The 18,702-nt window shown below is 38.5% G+C and overlaps 4 protein-coding genes across 6 annotated transcripts in view; 2 read left to right on the top strand and 2 right to left on the bottom strand.

Moving 5' to 3' along the window:
* Nucleotides 1–906: 906 nt before the first annotated feature.
* Nucleotides 907–5,551, top strand: gch2 (GTP cyclohydrolase 2). The gene is made up of 6 exons (XM_036572422.1): nucleotides 907–1,352; nucleotides 2,173–2,282; nucleotides 2,653–2,708; nucleotides 3,522–3,553; nucleotides 3,689–3,773; nucleotides 4,155–5,551. Exons 1-6 carry the CDS (start codon nucleotides 1,046–1,048, stop codon nucleotides 4,282–4,284), a joined length of 720 nt encoding a protein of 239 aa, XP_036428315.1. The 5' UTR covers nucleotides 907–1,045; the 3' UTR covers nucleotides 4,285–5,551.
* A 321-nt stretch (nucleotides 5,552–5,872) lies between these two features.
* On the bottom strand, nucleotides 5,873–8,970 carry cript (cysteine-rich PDZ-binding protein). Its single transcript, XM_036572421.1, has 5 exons — nucleotides 8,865–8,970; nucleotides 7,768–7,833; nucleotides 7,525–7,579; nucleotides 7,305–7,408; nucleotides 5,873–6,498 (listed from the first exon to the last, which is right to left on the bottom strand). Exons 1-5 carry the CDS (start codon nucleotides 8,878–8,880, stop codon nucleotides 6,434–6,436), a joined length of 306 nt encoding a protein of 101 aa, XP_036428314.1. The 5' UTR covers nucleotides 8,881–8,970; the 3' UTR covers nucleotides 5,873–6,433.
* Nucleotides 8,971–9,354: 384 nt separating this feature from the next.
* pigf (phosphatidylinositol glycan anchor biosynthesis, class F) lies at nucleotides 9,355–17,043 on the top strand. Of its 2 annotated transcripts, none has more exons than XM_036572418.1 (6): nucleotides 9,355–9,606; nucleotides 10,130–10,370; nucleotides 10,463–10,554; nucleotides 11,447–11,563; nucleotides 12,560–12,668; nucleotides 16,584–17,043. In XM_036572418.1, exons 2-6 carry the CDS (start codon nucleotides 10,143–10,145, stop codon nucleotides 16,695–16,697), a joined length of 660 nt encoding a protein of 219 aa, XP_036428311.1. In that variant the 5' UTR covers nucleotides 9,355–9,606; nucleotides 10,130–10,142; the 3' UTR covers nucleotides 16,698–17,043. The 2 variants fall into 2 exon arrangements, with proteins under 2 accessions (XP_036428311.1, XP_036428310.1); XM_036572417.1 differs by having other exon boundaries at nucleotides 9,355–9,610.
* rhoq (ras homolog family member Q) overlaps nucleotides 15,974–18,702 on the bottom strand; it is a 21,902-nt gene continuing 19,173 nt past the window's right edge. For both annotated transcript variants that reach the window (XM_036572420.1, XM_036572419.1), the window contains exons 5-6: nucleotides 18,064–18,159; nucleotides 15,974–17,706 (exon numbers count right to left, since the gene is read on the bottom strand). In XM_036572420.1, coding sequence (XP_036428313.1) covers nucleotides 17,551–17,706; nucleotides 18,064–18,159 — 252 coding nt within the window. In that variant the 3' untranslated portion in view covers nucleotides 15,974–17,550. The remainder of the gene's footprint in view (nucleotides 17,707–18,063; nucleotides 18,160–18,702) is intronic.

Below are 18,702 nucleotides of genomic sequence, written 5' to 3'. Positions count from 1 at the left end.
TCTCTGGCTTTTTCTGACAAGGACTCTTATTGTGAAGGCGGGGCTAGCCTTTTTTTTTTGCTGTGTTTTTGTATTACAACAGGAAGAATGGTGTCACTGAGAGTTTTCAAGTGAGAGACTCAGAGATTCTCTAATATAAGAGGGTCTCATACAGAGTGCAGATGTGAGCTAGTGCTAGAGAGAGCTGTAGGCCAAAGCCTTGCTTGTGTATGTTCAGTAGAAGTTTTGGATAGTAAATAAAATGGCTATACTTGTGTTGTAAACATCGCAACCCCTGGTTCCTATCACCACCGCTGTAAACATATGTTGGTATGTTTCTCTAAAGTGCATCATGAATGACTTTTTACATCTCAAGGAATTTATTGTACAGAAAGTTAGAAAAATAGGGGGAGTTTCTCTTATAAATTAAATAGAAATAGGCTAAAATCAAAATAGATTACATTCCCCACTACATATTTGGGTAGAAGTAAAGGTATTATCATATGAGAATAATCAGGAAAGTACAAAATCATTGAACTGTTTCTTGAGTACCAAGTAAATGGAACTACCCCACCTCTGGTCTGACTGCTTGTATAATAGCTAAATGTGAACCCAGCCCTCGTTTCGAAATTCCTAACAGTCTCTATTAAGGGTCACCATGTAACCATTTTATATACTAAAATGTAACTTTAATAAATGCAATTAAAAATTACATGACAAAGCTTGAGGTAATAATATCTGAGCCCTTTGTGTCCCATGTGCCTGGTCTTTGGAGGAAATCACACGATTCATCACGTTCAAAATCAATCAACTGCAGTAGTGTGTCTAATACTGGTCTTAATCTAAGTATGAACCAGTAACCAATCCCAGCGCAGGGGGCGGGGCCTGCCTGAATACGGGTAGGGACAAAACAGCGGTGTATAAGTAGAGGTGTGCGCCGTGGAGCACTCACACCGGCACCACGAGCAGCAGCCCACAGCTGACCACTGACATCCTGAGACGGAAGCTCCTTGCACACCCGTGAACTTCACTCTGCACCAAACCCAACTCAGCCTAAACAGACCAAATGGAGTACCAGAGCAGCGCAGACATGAACGGCGTGTGCAGCAGCAAGCTGGTCACAGAGTACCTGTGCCGAAACGGCTTCGGCGAGCTGACCATCGAGTCCAAGAAGCTGCCCGTCCAGGACCAGAGCGAGACGTCCCGGAAGAAGGCGGAGGACGAGTCTCGGCTGCCGGCGCTGGAGGCTGCCTACACGACCATCCTGCGCGGCCTGGGCGAGAACACGGAGCGCCAGGGGCTCCTGAGGACACCGCTGCGCGCGGCCAAAGCCATGCAGTTCCTCACCAAGGGCTACCACGAGACCATATACGGTACGTATTGGAAGTTCTGTTTAAGTTCACCTACAATAAGCATGTTTAGATGATTAACATGAGGCAGGGGCTAAAAACGTCTTTCTCCGTCCGATGAATGTGCGCCTTTACGCGCCGGTGCGCTCTGCGCAAAGAGTGCGCATCAGAGTCCTAACAGCGTGGTGCAGTTTAAGAGTTTGGACCAGCCTATACGAGTCACGCTTGTGCTGTAGTTCTTGTCCTGTAGTCCAGCTGCCCTGCTGGTTTTTCCTGCACCTGAGAAACATCTTTAGATAATCATCAGGCCCTTCAGGCTGAATCAGGCGTCAGGAAAAACACAAAAGCAGAAAAAAAACACGAAAACGAGAGCAGTAGTTTAAAATTCAGAGATAGTCTAAACACTGGCTGTAGCCTCGAAGTGCCAATAAGGTTACTGTACACTGCTGTAAATCTGGAGCTGTGTACACATATCATCACTGTCCAAAAAGACACATGTATCTCATTTTTTTCTATTCTTATTAGCCTATGTCACCTGAGCACATCAAAGGTCCTTTATATTATGTGGCAATTTGATAGTGGATGGACCAAAAGAAATGCTCCAAAATTACTCAGAATAAAATCAATATACGTTTACTTAAATTCAAAGTTAAGAAGGTGTTTTGGAGATTTGGATTTTTTGGATGCTTTTGTGTTTTAAACGTCTTTTTATCTCATGAAAAGTAGCATTAATAAGGCCGTTGTTCAGTCTGTTCCAGGTTGCATGCAAGAATTCAGTTTCAGGAAAAATTTTTAAATCATGCAATACTGGCTACAACTGCTATTGTTCCATTTCTCACCACAGACATCCTAAATGATGCCATCTTTGATGAAGATCACGATGAGATGGTTATAGTCAAAGACATTGACATGTTCTCCCTCTGTGAACACCACCTAGTACCATTCTTTGGCAAGGTAAGCATTAGCAAATAAATGTGGATATTTAAGCTTTCATTTCAAATGGAGAGAGAGAGAGAGAGAGAGAGAGAGAGAGAAGAGAGAGAGAGAGAGAGAGAGAGAGAGAGAGAAAGAGAGATGCAGACAGAGAAAGAGACAGACAGAAAGATAGAGAGTGAGCACACTGCTAAGAGAGAGAGACAGTCAGAGAGAGAGAGAGAGAGAGACTCAGACAGTGAGTGAGAGACAGATAGAGAGTGAGCACACTGCTGTTAGAGAGAGGGAAAGAGAGAGAGGTGAATAGGTTCTTGTAGGACAGAGGGCAGAGACAAAAACACGCTGAGTACATTTCACTGAACTACATACTCTCCTGTTCTTTGACCCCCAGGTTCACATAGGATATCTGCCAAGTAAAAAAGTGGTTGGCCTTAGTAAGCTTGCCAGGTGAGTATGTGGCAGACATACAAAATTTAGTGTGCCATTCGTACTGGCTATATAGGAAGTCATTGTTACATCAGAGCGGGAGAGAATAAGGGGACGCATTAGTCACGAGCCACTGAGTTCTTCTGTTGTCATAGCCCATTGACTTGAGGCTTAGACTCAAAGCCTGGCACTGCATCCTCTCCCATCTAGACATGGCCAGACCAGCTAGCTTCTGGCACTGAGGAAATCCCCCTTAGCCTCGATTCCCACCTCCACCAGGCTGTGGGAACTACACAGATCCTATGCCACTCTTAGTACATTTAGCAAGAAGCCCTTTGGTGCTGACTCTGCATTACTAACACTGTTCAGCTGTGCTCACCCTTCATCAGTCTTTCATATAACATGCATTACATTTTTATACATTATAATCAATCCGTATTATACCAAACCCAAAACTTGCATTGTGAATTAGCACGTACATACTCAGGTATACTGTATAGGGTTAAAAAGATCGATTAAATGTTTGTGTGTATAGATAGAGACGTAAATGATTGATGGTTCACCTCCAGACCTATATAATGTCACGTCAGGACTTCAGTTCAGGGGATAAATGGTGCCAGACCAAAAAAAAAACAAAAAAGAGTATTGATCATAAGATTAATGATTACTGTGGGGTAATTCAGCCTGTACATTGTACAGACATGACCCAAGCACTGTAGTTAGGCCAATACTTAAATTCTGATCAGTGATTTTGGGGGAATACAGTGTTAGTAAGTGCCCAAGATTTGGTGTATGTGATGTATTTAACATCATATTCCAATATTGTCACTACAGGATTGTGGAAATCTACAGCCGCAGACTTCAAGGTAATCATTCTCACTGTTGATGCAGTGAATGTTTCCGCATGTTTAGTCAATGTGTTTCAGATGGACAGATAACATATGCTGTGTGCTTGATGTCTTACTTTCTCCTAACCTTCTGTAACATTACATCTATTGTAGTACAAGAGCGTTTGACAAAGCAAATCGCCATGGCGATCTCTGAGGCCTTGCAGCCAGCAGGAGTAGCAGTAGTCATTGAGGCAGCGTGAGTATCACACTCTGTCAATCCATATGCAGTCATAGAAACATACTATGGCTTGAAACCACATTCCTCAGTTTTCTTGAGATCATCTATCTTTTCATATTTAGTTACTGTTGCTCACTTAAATAAAGGTGTTCTTACGAGCCACTTTTGGTTCCCCACAGATCTTGCTGTTGAGTTGTTTCAACTCTTTCTGAAAGAATAATGCATTGAAAGGTTCTTTAGAGAACTGAATGTGGTTCTTCTGTAACATTTCTCCATAGAACACTTTCTGGCACCTTTTAAGAGTGCTGCTCAGACTTAAATAGCAAATTACCGTACACATCTTGAGTATACAACCATAGTCACAGTCTTAAACTGAACGCATTTTGTCTTTTGTTGCAGTCACATGTGCATGGTCATGCGTGGAGTCCAGAAGATGAACAGCCGCACGGTGACCAGTGCCATGCTGGGAGTGTTCAGGGAAGACCCAAAAACCCGGGAGGAGTTCCTGGCCCTGACCAAGAACTCATAGTACCAACCGCTCCGTCCTGCCGATCTCCTCAAACCTGAGCAGCACCTCTGTAGAGCAACACTGGCAATGCAAACTCAGCTTTACTGAGCCAAGCCATGTTATACACCTCTGATCTCCGCTCATGCTTTGGTGACCCCCTAGAACTCAAATCAGTGCTCGCTTTTAGGGCAAGGATTTGCAGGTTCCTGAAAAATCAATACCTATAGCGCTTTTTATGGTGCTGTTAGATTCTTATTGAGCCAGAGCTTTAAAGCTGGCCACCAGCCACCTAGTTCCATTTTCAGTGTACTGTATTGCCTACAGCAGAACCTCAGGTGTCCTCACTGACTGTTACCAGCACCACTCTATCCAATCTGATGGACGAAATGATGAATATTACCGGTCATACATCACCTCAATCATAAGTAGCGCAAGGGAGTTTTAGGAGAACTAACCTATGAAATGCTTTTTGGTTCATTATTATTAATTATTATTTACATAGCTTTGTGAATTTTATAATGTTATCCAATAAAACTGTTGCCATATACAGATCATCTGAATTATAGCTGCCTCAAAGACTGACAAATTAACTATTTTTGCCTTCATATTAATTTTGTTTACTGATCCTGCAGTGTTCTTGCTTCCATTGTCTTTCTGCCATTATCATTGATTCTTTGCAGGCAACTGTTTGAGTGTCTTTCTTGTCCTATTACTGCATTTTTGACATCTGTAAACGCACACAGAACCATATTAATTGTATCTTGACAAACTTGGTAGGGCAGACCACACAGGAATTGTTCTTCAAGATGAAGCAGTAGTAATATTTCTGAATATTATGCAAGTTCCCTATTTGGACGTTTTACTAAATCCCAGGACCTTTGAAACCAGCATCTGAATGAAAAGCCTTGTGCCTTTAGACACATGCATGGAGCCTATAAGACATTTTCACAGCAAACTGGCATGACAGAAAGAACTGGTATATATTTTGTAGTGTATACAAAGACCAATGATTCAGTGTCCATTTCTGTCCTCTGCACAATTCTGTGATTAAAGTGAGGCACATATGGTGTTTAGTTTAAATCGGAGCCATGTATTCCTGTGAAATGTTACTATAATGAATATTTACATAAGCTGTAACTTGCGCAGAATATGTAAAAGTTTGTTTTCTGCTGTTGTTATACTGCCATTGAAATATTGTGCATTACTAAGTTACTGTCTAGTTAGGTTATATTGTTAAAGTAAAACCCTGTAATATATTCCCCAAATAATTAAATGCTGTTATGAAATACTTTGCATTTCATCTTTTGTTCTTATACATGAAAAACCATTTACTTCCATTTGTTTTTCTCTTCCATTTTATTTAGGCAAAAAAATCAAACATATTTACAGGCATACAATGATGACAAGCACAGGAGACCACACATGCTTACAGAAGTGTTGACAATAATAATAATAATAATAATAAAAAAAAAGTGTTGTCAATATGATTAGACATAATACAATACAGTCCATCAGTCCATAATAAAACATTATGCAAACTCACATAACTCTTTCATTTGCATTATATAATGTTCCTCAGAACAGAAGGGGAATCATGAGTTATCAATGAAGAAAATCACCTCAGGAAACAGATGGTATTTAAATGTCAGTACTGGGACCTTAGACTGGACTTGGCCTTGTCAGCAAAAATCAAGACCTTAGTAAGAATCACTATTAACTGGTCAAGCAGTTCCTACATGGCAATGTATATATCAGAGAGAAAGAGAATGAGAGAATATGTTTAATGAAATGAAACACACCTGAATTTAAGTAAACGAGTGGATGTTATTTACAATATTCTTTACAGTCTGTTCCAAAAAGGTGGAAACAAAACAAGTACTCCACTTGGGGAAGGCATCTAATTTTACTCAAACAGTACACGCCCATATATTGCTTTAAAGTTATCAATTGAGGGAGGAATATCAGCATTGATACAGCTATTAACTACTGCACCATTGTGTTGGACTATCACACATACAACACCACAGACTGGTGAACACTCTTAGCTCCACTAATTTAACAAACTGAATGCAAATAGGAGTTTTGAGTTGAAGACAGTCACAATCACCTTCATGCTTCCCTCCCTCAATTCTCCAAGGTGAAACATTTGTCTGCCAGCAACATATTAAAATCACACTGAGGTCTGCTTGTAGTTCTTGGTGTCAAGAACCTTCTTCCCACACATAGCACAGATCCCTGTCAAATGAAATATATGGGACACAATTGTCAGTAGGTAAAAAGCACAAATGTACTATCAAAGCTGCCCCTCAATTTTGCCAAGTACCACTAAGGATGGGTGATAAAATTCAATATCATGATATTTTCTAAATATATCACTGTATTCTGATATCAGATAATCTAAGTCTGCATTAATAAAGTTAATTACCCATGCATCATAAGTACTGGTACTGGTTTATGAGAATGGACTACAAATCTGACAGAGCTTCTTTATATAACATCGTTTTGCTCTAATGTCTTCACTTAAAGCTGCACTACATAAGAATTGGGGATTTGAAGACCTCTCGAATAGAAATGTGTAATTGCACGCAGTATGCGGAAGAACATTTTGTGACGTTGGCTGTGCCTCAGACCCCTTCCCTGAGTGCATGAGTCTGGCGATTGTGAGCATGTTGAAAGAGTATTCAAAGAATATTCAGTCAACACTTGGTAAAAGACGTGTCTTCTGAAGATTTAAGTGAATTATCAACTGTCATCATGTCTTTATCAGTATTATTTTTACAGAGTTTAAACTGTTCTTCCAAAACAAACTGAAGCACCTCACAAATGATACACACTACAGTTAACTGTCAGGTCCTGGACACCAACCCGCCTGTCAACAAAGACACTGCTGTCTTATAGCCATTACAGCATGGATATATTATTCATTATTTCTCAACTATGTTGCTAAAAATATTGCTCAAACTTAAAAACCAATATCACGGTACACTCGTATAGATCAAGAACCACTAAAACATTCACCTACTTCTGGTCCTTTAGTTTACCTTTTTTGTAAGCACATCCCTGGCAGTAGTGTGATCCTGCCTGGTGGACTGAGCTCTTGCATATTCTGCATGTGGCAAATCCAGACTTTCCGTATGGATCAAACCTAACAAAGACGCAAGACATGCAAACGCTGGGTTTATTACAGGATTACGCTTAAAGGAACTGCAAAAAAACAAGATTCCATTAAAAAATGTCGAATAACCACAAAAATAACCCTACCTGGCCTTTTTTGATGTCAGCATTTTATTTTCATTAAGTTTCCGTCCGCCGCTTTCTGTAAAAGCACATTAGTCATATTGTGACATTTCTTAAGAGTTTACCTGTTTTTTGCATTCTGAGAATCAATTTTGGTGGTAACCATTTATTATCCATAAACCACTCAAGCTTTGTGTCTTGGTTCACCTGTAGCCCTACAGTAAAGTGGTTTAGATTACATTTTTAACAACAAATAAATTGTACTACCTGTTGTATTCCTTGCACCATCTTTCCAGGTATCTGGAGTTATAACTCGTCCAAGTTTCTTCTCACCTGAAGGGAACAACATATAAAGTTACAACCAAGAACAACAAACAGTAAGAAAAGTCTGGAGGCTAAAAACTAAGAATAAATCTACAAAAGAATGAACAAGCAACTTTTTAAGGCTCAAAATGCCAAAGCGTTTTTTCTTAAAAGCATCTCTGCCTTGACTCTCAATAATGTAGGTCTTTGCCTCTGAAAGGACCTATATCCTACATTTTTCATGTATTTTAGAAACATATCATAGAATAACATATTAAAATGGATATGAATTTCAAATTATAAGACTAATATATGTACATAATATCTGTGCTGACTGGCTGTCCTTCTTTCACTCAAAAGGGCTGACACTCAGTTAATTTCAACATGAACAGAGGGACTAAATTACTGTAAAAAAAACAATTAATTTAAAACAGATCTTTCTGAAAGTTTTTTTGCAGCTTAATTTCAATACACATACTGTAAGGACAGTTTTTTTTTAACATTGTTTACATAATACACCTTACTGTCCTATTTCAAATAAGTGATAAACATTTGGTTATCCATGATATAGGCCCATTAGGAGGAACCTACATATGCTTTCTTACATAATGTAAACCAGCTGTACAATAAAAACATAACAATCACAGACTACAATGTTGTTTGTAACATGAACATACATACCTAGCTATATAAATTAACTAACATAACACTGTACGAGCTCTTTCCAACTCGGCTATGGCTAAGCTAACTTGATAAGCTGGCTAGGTTCAGGCGTTCTACGAAATATGTTTCTAACCTTGAAAAGCTAACAGAGCCAGAATAATTGTAATACTAACAGACACGTGTAAGGCTACTGAACTAGCTGATAGTTCTCGTAGTAAAAGTGTACAAGTGAGTCATTTGTGGGTACGAATGCTAACGTTAGTCTTCATGACAACAAAAACAGAAAACCAGAGGCAAAATGTCCCCTGTAAAACGGAACTTGGTTGCCTAGGTTAACTAACGAAATGAATTAAAGTACAATAAATACATTACACTGTTATTCAAATAAAACTACTCACATTTTTCACAAACCATTTTGTTAACGATATACAATCTAGAGGCCTGAAAACGCCAAAAACAACAGCAGTAGCTAATTTATTAGGGTTGTGAAGATCGGAAATAAAGCAAACACATATTTCAAAATAAAAGCCCTAATCAAGCTGGAATAAGAAAACTGTTTGATTAAACGGGGTTAATTATTTGCAGAGTCACAACTAATATATTTAATTTAAAATTCGCACGTGTTAAATTGTGTTTTTTATATCCAGTACATATTTATCGCTGTTTGTATGTGCACCCTGAGTTAATGTACTTCCAAAGCTGCAAAACCTGCTGTTTGAGCGGCCAGTATTCTTTTTAAAAGCGAAAGAGCAAAACATCTTGTTGCTGTAACGTTAAAAATTATTTGTTTAAATAATGTTTGTTAAGTTTGTGGAAAAATAGAGAAAGTGACGGGAGAATGTGGGAGTCTTTTATTTTGGCTGGAATTGCTGTAACCTTTGAGGAATCGTCGGTATGGTGGATTACTTCATGTTGTCGGAAGCAGTTGACTGTACACAGAAATTAAAATGGCATATGTCGCCTTTTTGTGATTCTTTTTTGTGGCAATCTAGTATTTTATGTATTTTATTTTTTGTGTTGACTTCTACTGTTACATCCAGTAACATTACATCCGATTCAGTAAGTTGGTATTAGCGCTGCTTTGCAGCTAAAAGGAAAAGAAAGCCAGGGCAGAAGCTAGGCTGCCTCTCTGATAACTAAGTAAGTACTAACTTAACTTACCTATGAAATTTTACTATTGCAGTATGTTTTGTTTTATTACAGTTGATTTGTAGCTATAGATGAATTATTATTTTCACCTTTTGATTTTCAAATTACTTTAGATCAGTTTGTTTCACATAATGTTACTCAAGACAAATATCTGTTAAGGGCACAACGAGACGAATAGACGTCAAGGTTTGATTAGATTTTTGATATTTTGTGTTAAAATGCGTTGTTGTCACAGAGCTCTAATTACATACTATACAGATTTGTTGGACCTAGAAAAATATACACGAGTTCAAAATAAAAGATGTAGCATGTCCTTGTGCAAATAAGTGATCTTATAAAACAGTGCAAGATGTAAACAATTCAAAACCTGAACTACATAATGTAAAACCTTATATAGCATATATACCGAATAGACTGGCCTATAATAAAATATAATAGATGGTTTATTTGTGCATTCATTCATTCATTCATTCATTTGTTCATTCAGTTATTTAATGTGTCTTAAAAAACCAAGGCTAGCCGGAATCATGTGGGACGTCGAGATCAGAGGCATGGCTTCAGCCCATGCCATCATTGCTGCCTCCATCTTCATGGCGACGATTATGCCAGCTGTTCTTGTAGAGAAGTTTTCTGTATATGGGACCCACTTGGTCTGGCTGTATTCTGTTGCGGGGTCTGTTGCTGTCGTCAACATAGCTGTGTTCTGGCTTCTTGGTGTTAGTCCACCAACAAAGAAGAACACTCCAAGTTATAAGGTACGGATGTTAATGGGAAAAAACCATAGTAAATTCTATATAGATCGGATTGTTTACTTATAATATTTCTCTTCTTTTTTCTTTTGTTTCAGTTGTCTAAACTGTTCAGATCCTGTGTGTATTTCCTACTGTCATGTCTTTTCTTCCACACTGTGGTTGTGCTGTATGGAGCGCCGCTGCTAGAGTGAGTATTATGTGTAAATAAGTAAATAAGTTGAGTTTAGATAACGGTGTGAGGCACAAATCTCCTGGTCAGATATGCCTTCTTATATTAACTTCCAGTATGTGATCATGTGCTGAAGTGGTGCCTGTGTGAATGTGGACCCAATTATAATTGAAAAGATTTGCATGGTTCTGTGTAATTTCTGTGTTTTTGAAAGGAAAGATGGGCTGTGTATAAAAATTTGTGAAACTTGTAATACTGTTTAAAATTTTGGAATCAATAAAATTTTGGTACATCAATAAAATGATTCTGCTAGGATGCTAGTACTCACCACTTTGTAGGTCACAAATAATTTGCATGAAGCTGTAAAAAAACATTAAGAAGTTTTATGTTTCTGTAATGATTGAGAAAGTTGTAAAACATTGAGAATGAGGTTATAAATAATAAGAATAAATTACAAATCAAAATTAACATATTGAATGCCTTGTATTTGAAAAGTATTTGAAATTAAAGACAGGCTTATCAAGAAATTACTGTAAACAACTAATTACAGTCTATAAGTTGTCATTTGAGTCCTTGATGTTCCAAAAAAAAACTTGAAATACTGAATAAACCATGTTAAAATATTTTTAGTGTTTTATCATTTAAGCCCACACAATATAAATTATCACAGAATAAAATAGCCACAATTATTAATATAAGTAATTACAAACTTTTGAATGACTGTACAGCAGCATTGTGTGTATTTAAAAAATACTCCAAACAACTTGAATGAAACACTTGTCCCTCTACTGAGTTATAATGTCTCAGGTTAAAAAATAGGTTTATGCTGTTTCACCACAATTGCGGCCTCTGGCTGTCAAGCAGCAGATGATTAAGCGGATGCTGTTTTAACTGTGTTGTCATTGTGTAGGTCAGCCCTGGAGACATTTTCCCTGGCTGTGCTGCTCTCCACTTTCACCACACTGAGGTGTCTGTGTATCCTGGGCCCAAATGTACAGGCGTGGATTCGTGTGTTCAGTAGGGACGGGTGAGTGCTGTTCGTTCAGAACTGACTTTTCACTTTTGTCCTTTCGGGATAAATTCAAACTCAGTTATAAAGTGAGATGAAGTCAAACTGCTCTCTGATGAGAAGGCCTCAGTTTATCAACCATGTTCCAACATTTTCTATGAGCAGTTGTCAGAATCATTACAAGGTGACTGCTCCTTTTACAGTTCTGTGCCACTAGGTGGAGACCTTGAACTGGGTTGGGAGCAGCACATGCAGTTTCACAGTCAAACCTGTATTCATTTACAAGTATTTAGAATCACTACAATAAAACTAAGATGTGTAGTGCCTGCGGCTGGTATAGGTCACTTAAATGTAAACTTTACAGTTCTCAAGTTAACACTTCAACACTTCACTCAAGCTAAAAAGGTAGTTTTCCTGGTCTCTACTTTTTTGTCATTCAAGCCTTTATCATTTTGAGAGGATTTCACTGCAGTTTTGTTAGTACATGAGAAGAAAGAGTTTGTCTCGAATCTATCTCATTGTTAATGAAACATTATTTATACAAACTTAGGAATTAATTGGTGGAGAGTTACACACCTACTTTTTAAACGTCAGTGTTCTAATTAGTAGCTTGTATGGGTCTGCTAACTTGGTCTAAGCTGGACAAGAATGCCCTGTGTTTATACAGCTGTGTTATCTCTACCTCAGAGCCACAGGAAATTTTTCTCTTGCACAGACAAATAATTGAAATTTCACTCACTTGCAATGAAGTGCAGGATTTGTTACAGAATTCTTAATGGCTTGGAAGTTAATAACTTATTAATTTGCTTATGCATTCGTAACAGATTGTTTAACTGTATTTGGATGTGCAACATACTGCATAAAGGCACATCAATGCAGGCTCTCAGATAAACTGTTTAATTATACATCATTTCTAAAATTCTTTTTGCAAATATGTAATATAACAACTAATACAAGAGATGTATTCATGCCTGTTGACTGTAGTGTTGAGTGATATATGCATGTCTGTTGCAGAGCGATGTCAGTGTGGGACACATCTCTTCAGATCACTACCGGCTGCAGTGTAGTTGGGGCCTGGCTTGGAGCTTTCCCTATTCCTCTTGACTGGGACAGACCCTGGCAGGTCAGTACTGATGGAGACCATATACACACACCCACACCACATACAGTAATGGACTGTTGTCCTCACAACTTACGTCCTTTCAGTTGCAGCGGACAATACAGGCCTGTATGCTGCATTATTAATACTGAGCATCCTAGACTAAAAAGTCTGATGGAGTATCAGTGGAGAACACCCACTGTCAGTGCATTCAGTCCAGGAAAAAGCTCAGTCTGTGTACTGAAAAACAGCACAACGTGGGCCAGAATCAATCCATGTGTGTTATACTTATGCCAGTGATTCACTGCAGTGCTGCAAAAGCATTTTAGTTGAACAAAACAGTGACCAGATGGCATTTAGTAATTTTACTGTTCTAAGTGTTTCTCAGTGTGGAAGACACTAGATTTTTCGAAATATTAAAGGGCACATATTCTACATCTTTGTGTTTTTATGTTTTAATATTTATTAAAATGTATTTTATATGACATTTGTCTGGTTTTCTATACATTATAACCATTTTCATTCTATTGTTTTCCAACCTCTCTTCATCCCTTAGACTCAAACAGAGTGTCCTGTATTGCACCTATATCAAAAAGCAGTCTGGGCTGAAACACTCCTTATAACTTCAGTGTAAACAGGCAAACTGTTGCAGGCTGAAAAGTTAAATATAAATATTAGGGATGCAAATTTTGGCAAATTCTTTTGATCGATAACTGCCCATTATTAGTCGGTGATTAACAAACCTAAAATCATGGACGTGACCCATGAAAACATCAAACACATCACTGTGGTTTATTAATAGCCCAAATTAATAAACATATATCACATAATCAGGGCTCATGCATAGTCACAACATAAAGAAAATCAGTTGTAGTCTCTTTTAGTACAGTGCATGTAGCTAAATATTCTAGCCATTTTTGTTAAAGAATGTATCCACTAGAGTCAGTCTACTAAGCAGTCTGTTGGCCAGTACACAAATAGCATCTGGCCAAAGTTTCTAACTTCAGTGGCTCTCAATGCCGTACATTGTACTTTCTGAGAACATGGATGAAATAGTTGGCTGTCTTTCTTTGTTTCGTGATTACAGATGCAGATTTGGTACGTCATTGTACTTGTGCTACCTCTGAAATTTATAACATGTCACATTCTTGCACAAAAACTTGTCTCATATCGCTCTTCTTAGCCACACACTACATTTAGGTGTAGGGTGAGTGATGGGGAGCAGATTAAAAAAGCATGAATTTTCATCATATCACTGTAGCTACTCTAAATTCTGTAAACTTTATTTAAGATGATTTAATCTCTGCTATATCCATTTAGCAACGGCACTGGCTCGATTGGTTAAAGTTACGAAGTCGAGAGTCTGAGTCAACTCCAGAAAACCTGGAGTAGGGCTACCATAAAAAGTTGCGCTCTTACGCCCTCATGTGTATAGTTCAAAAACAGTGATCAGGTTGACTGAAAAATCCGCCTTTTCAAATATCAATTGTTTATCATAAATTAAACTTGAATTTGAGACAGGCACTTTTGCGGCTTAATTTTCATAAATGGACTGTATGGACTGGTGAGTGAACACTTTTTGAAACGTGAATAATGGTTGCATATCACATCAAACTGTCATTTAAAATAGTGAGGAAAATTTGTTTTTGCATGACATGGGCACCTTAAGATTCAGTTTTATGTTACCTGGTTATCTGCTGTAAATCATATATGCAGAGATACAGAACCTCAGAATGTTGGAATGCAGCAAAAGTGTTGCTGTGTGAGAGATTTTTTTGTCTGGACCAGTAGAATGTTTCTTTATACTGTATCGTACATAGTTCAATAGCTCTTAAGATAAGATTGAGTGTTGGTGTGCATTGTTGGTATGCGTTGACTCAATATGGATTTTCGCTGTATTTGGTCTATATGCTGAAAAGCTTCTATTTTTATCCTGCTCACCAGTTCTAACAACTCATTCAAAGCATTCCTTCAGCAAGCATGTCTCCAGATCCTTCTCTTATATCCTGCAAAATGACCTAATTTCAGAATTAATTCTCAAGAAATCCACTGAACTACAACTTTTCAAGTAATTTAAGTGATTTCATATGTAGGACAGTGGCTGTTTCTGCTTTTTTCTTTTTTTTATATATGATATACCTTTATTGTCCTGTGCAGGATTTAGTACATCATCTTAAATAATATCAGTTTTAAATTTCAGAATGATTCAGCCACAATACGTAATATCATCCTGGTAATGACAGTGAAGGAACACCACTCAAGTACCAAACACATTTTGGGCAAACAAAACAATGCTGGACATGATGGACCAACAAATCTCTTGTGACTGCCAGAGCGGGGGTTTTGTTAGGAATGAACCAGTGTTCATGAAAAATTAAAAGTTCTCAAAGCATCGAAGGACTGCACTGCAACTTGAATTATTCATGCATGGTACAGACATCGATCAGAGAAGGGGGCTGGCGTTTGCCCTCGTTGTGCCCTCAAAATGTCACACTGAAGTCTCCCATGTGTGCTTTCCCGCACGCACACACGCAGCGAATGTCTAGACTAGACCACTGAGACGGGGCCGACATAACCAGGCAGTGAGGGAATGGCAGCATGTGCAGTTAGGCTGGAATAAAGCAATAAAGCAGCTCCTCATCAGAGAAATGCATGATGAAGAGAGCCTTAACTGCTGAGAAGCTGGCATGGCAGAGCTCTGTGACACTATGCTGTAATGAAGCCCATATCACAAGCACAGCTCGCACATAATTGAAAAATCAATCTCGCTGACATTTTTTAATTTTGGCTCACTCTGAGAATATTCTGTGTTTTAGAACATGGAGAGAGCTTTCTTCTTCTAAAAAGTGAAGAGTCTGCAGAGCATAAAAGCTCCTCCAGTGTTTCAGTACATGGTGGCTGCAGCCAAATGACTCTACTGAACATGACAACAGGAATATCAAAGTACAAAAATCTTGTAGTGAGTATTAATTTTGGTATCAGTTGAAAGCTATGAAATAGACCTTCTGAAGCTCCTTGAAGACCGAGACACAGCAGGGTACTACAAAAACGATTCTCATTCTCTCGAAAGGTTGGCATTATGGAGATATTTAGTCATCAGACCAGAACAAATTTATTAAAGCTCACATAAATGCCATGTGCACTCATGAACAATGGTTAGATCACAAGCAGCGATTAGATCAGATGCCCTGCTCCACCACCAGCCGCTTTACTTGCACAAGATAAAAATATTTTCATCTGTAAATAACTATAACAAATAAGGCTCAGTGGGTGTGCTTTTCGTTACATTCTGAGAAGATGAAAGCAGGCAATGAGACTGAAAGGGGACAACCGTTATGAAAAACAACTTTATATTCAGCAATCATCATTTTTGAGGCAAGTCATCAAACAAAATGTACATAAAGTATTAATCACTGTTCACTGAGCTTAGAAAGTCATTGCAACTTTTTTTTTACTTTTTAAGAAAATAATTTGCGCCATTTGCTAAACTTAATGAAGATTTCTGCTTGCAACTGACTAGTTCTTTACTCCATAATATTCATAAAAGGTTCTCTTATTTTTTAAAAACTTCATTTGATGCTAGAAGCTGCAAAAAACACTCAAATCACTGTTTGCATGTACTGTGCAACAAATGTCTTTAAAACAGCAACTAATGCTTTAAGTCACTGGCTTTTTTTTTTACTTTCTGTCTTAAAATTTAACAATTCATATCAATTCGAGCAGAGCTGAGAGGCAAAAATGCACACTTCAAAAATGCACACAAAAATCAAACCCTAAAGTAAAAAACAACAAAGAAAATGCAGTTTAAAGCTTTAAGTACAAAAGTTGACCATTAAAACACCACAGTGATCTTGTTTGTTGCAGCCAGATAGTTGTGCTCCTGCCATATGGGGACAGGGCTGATTGGTTGTTGCTGATTCCTGTGGTTCCTCCCTCTAGGTGTGGCCTATTTCGTGTTCCCTGGGGACAACCATAGGTTTTCTGACAGGGCTCCTGACAGCCCCGCTTTGGATCCGCTGGCATCGCAAGCAGCTCACCTACAAGCTCAAGTGAAGAACAGGAACTCACAGGCAAAGGCCAAGTTGTGGACGGACATCAAAGGGCTGTGATAGTCAGAAAAAAAACATCCACCCTAGAGCAAGTTCCACCTGTTTGCCCCCAAATGCTTTAAAACATGTCCTCTGAGGTCAGATGCTGCAATAGAAATGTCCGTTTCCTTCAGGTATTACATTATTTGTATATTTGCAGTGGTATACCTGTTGCAACATTCCTCTAATCTTTCTGGTAAATAAGGGATTTAAGAGAAATTTTGTGAAAGGTAAGCAATTTGCGACTTCATGTTGCAAGACACAGTTTCCCTTTTTCTGAGCCAAATAAAGTCCTACTTCTGTAAATGTCAGTTGGGTTTGGTTGTGCTCTTTAGGCTGTCTGGGATTTTTTCCACACATGCGTACAGAAGCAACAAGAAATACAAATGAATTGTTTTCGATTTTCATGAATGTTCCACTGTGCCATTCAACGTCTCTCCCTGGAAAGTTTTCCTTTTCTGTGCTTCAGTGTTGAGAAAGTCAATGTCATTTGTTCTTGTGTTGTCTCATTCATGTTTAGTGTTTTTGTAGGTCACTTGTTGCTGTCGAATGCTGACGTTCTTTTTGTCAGTCGTCCTTGCTCACTCCCTCCCGTTGCTCATGACAGAATGAGTCTCATTTTCCGAGCAGTGAAAGATTTTGTGTCCGTACTTCTCCTCCCATACTTCAATATGTGTTTCTATTTTTTTGTCATCTGTTTATGAACAGTTCAGGTTCTGGTTGACAGTTGTTCTTGAAAATCTCCCCTCCATCAACAGTGGGGTATGTGCTCTATCTCTCACTCCCCGAAATGCCCTAGAACTGGGGTGACACGCTGCTCACGTGATCAGACAGCAGTTGATGCAGCGCGGACCGAGGCGTCGCTTTAATGCCCCCTTCTTTGGAGCCAGAATGGCGATAATGGCCTCATCAAAGACTGTCTTCAAGCCTTTCTGCGTTAGCGCTGAGCACTCCACGTAACAGCAGGCACCAATCTACACAGGCACAGAGTGGGTTTAATTTATAATGGTTATAATACATGTTCTACAGAACACTGGGGAGTGGAGTTCTCCTCCAAACTCCAAAACCACAGTTTTTCATATTTGCCTCAGTTGTTATCAAACACAGAGGCAAATATGTGTAAAAGTGTGGAATTGCCCCATAACATTAATATTTTATATTAATTTTATATTTAACACAAATATTTTACATATTGCTTTGCTACTGGCTCTTGAAGAAGCCATGAAAAATTACCAATTTCCTTAATCTTATTCTGGTTTTTCCATTTCAGCCAAAGCTTCATATTTAGACTTAGTTTATACTTAGTTTGGGGCATGGCTTCCTTTCCTCACCTCCTTTGCCAGCTTTTGCCCCTGTTCTGTCACAATAGGCTTCTCCTTCACATCATTTAACTTTGTGATGGTCTTAGGGTCATCTCTTAGGTCAATCTGCAGCAAAAGAGAAATAGCATAAAGGGAAGAAAAACAAGAATTACAAAGAAGAAGTTCTCTAGGCTTAGATCTCAGAAAGTCCAAAACTTTTTGTGGAGGCGGTGAGAGGAGTGGCGGGCTCTATCTGCACATGTGCTGCTAGCGCCTTTATTCTGAGGGTGGTGGACAGGATTCCATATGTTGGGGTTTGTTTTTAGAGCAGAAGGCTCCAGGAAATCTGACCCAAGGCCAGATGCTGGCATTCGTCTACACACACTCCCCTTTCACCTAAAAAGCTCCATTACAGTTGACTGGGAGGGTCTCTTGTCTCTTCATATATCCCTGTTTCCAGTTAAAATTCCCCTACTGATTTTCAGCCATACCCTGCTGTGATGTACTTGTAGTTCTATCACACAATATAGCATCATTCGCAAGTAATGAAAGAAACATTAACTATGACAGCCGTCTGAAGTTGTTACAGGAAATTTAGCTAAAACTTCAGACATTTGCATTTATGAATACATTATAAACACAATTCTGTACATGTTGTATTAACCTTTG

This window comes from Colossoma macropomum, unplaced genomic scaffold, assembly GCF_904425465.1.
Source record: "Colossoma macropomum unplaced genomic scaffold, Colossoma_macropomum, whole genome shotgun sequence".
In the NCBI taxonomy this organism is placed as follows: Eukaryota; Metazoa; Chordata; class Actinopteri; order Characiformes; family Serrasalmidae; genus Colossoma; species Colossoma macropomum.
The sequence above is the reverse complement of the archived record's forward strand: the minus strand, read 5'-3'. Positions and strand labels throughout refer to the sequence as shown.

Bases quoted from the DNA above. Each gene is read 5' to 3' on its own strand.
- gch2 (XM_036572422.1), top strand. From the start codon at position 1,046: ATGGAGTACCAGAGCAGCGCAGACATGAACGGCGTGTGCAGCAGCAAG. The intron at 1,353-2,172 runs GTACGTATTGGA...TTCTCACCACAG, and splicing joins CTACCACGAGACCATATACG to ACATCCTAAATGATGCCATC. The intron at 3,554-3,688 runs GTAATCATTCTC...CATCTATTGTAG, and splicing joins CTACAGCCGCAGACTTCAAG to TACAAGAGCGTTTGACAAAG.
- cript (XM_036572421.1), bottom strand. The intron at 7,580-7,767 runs GTAGTACAATTT...GTGCTTTTACAG, and splicing joins TGGTGCAAGGAATACAACAG to AAAGCGGCGGACGGAAACTT. The intron at 6,499-7,304 runs GTAAACTAAAGG...TTCATTTGACAG, and splicing joins GGGATGTGCTTACAAAAAAG to GGATCTGTGCTATGTGTGGG.
- pigf (XM_036572418.1), top strand. From the start codon at position 10,143: ATGTGGGACGTCGAGATCAGAGGCATGGCTTCAGCCCATGCCATCATT. The intron at 11,564-12,559 runs GTGAGTGCTGTT...TGTCTGTTGCAG, and splicing joins CGTGTGTTCAGTAGGGACGG to AGCGATGTCAGTGTGGGACA. The intron at 12,669-16,583 runs GTCAGTACTGAT...TCCTCCCTCTAG, and splicing joins ACTGGGACAGACCCTGGCAG to GTGTGGCCTATTTCGTGTTC.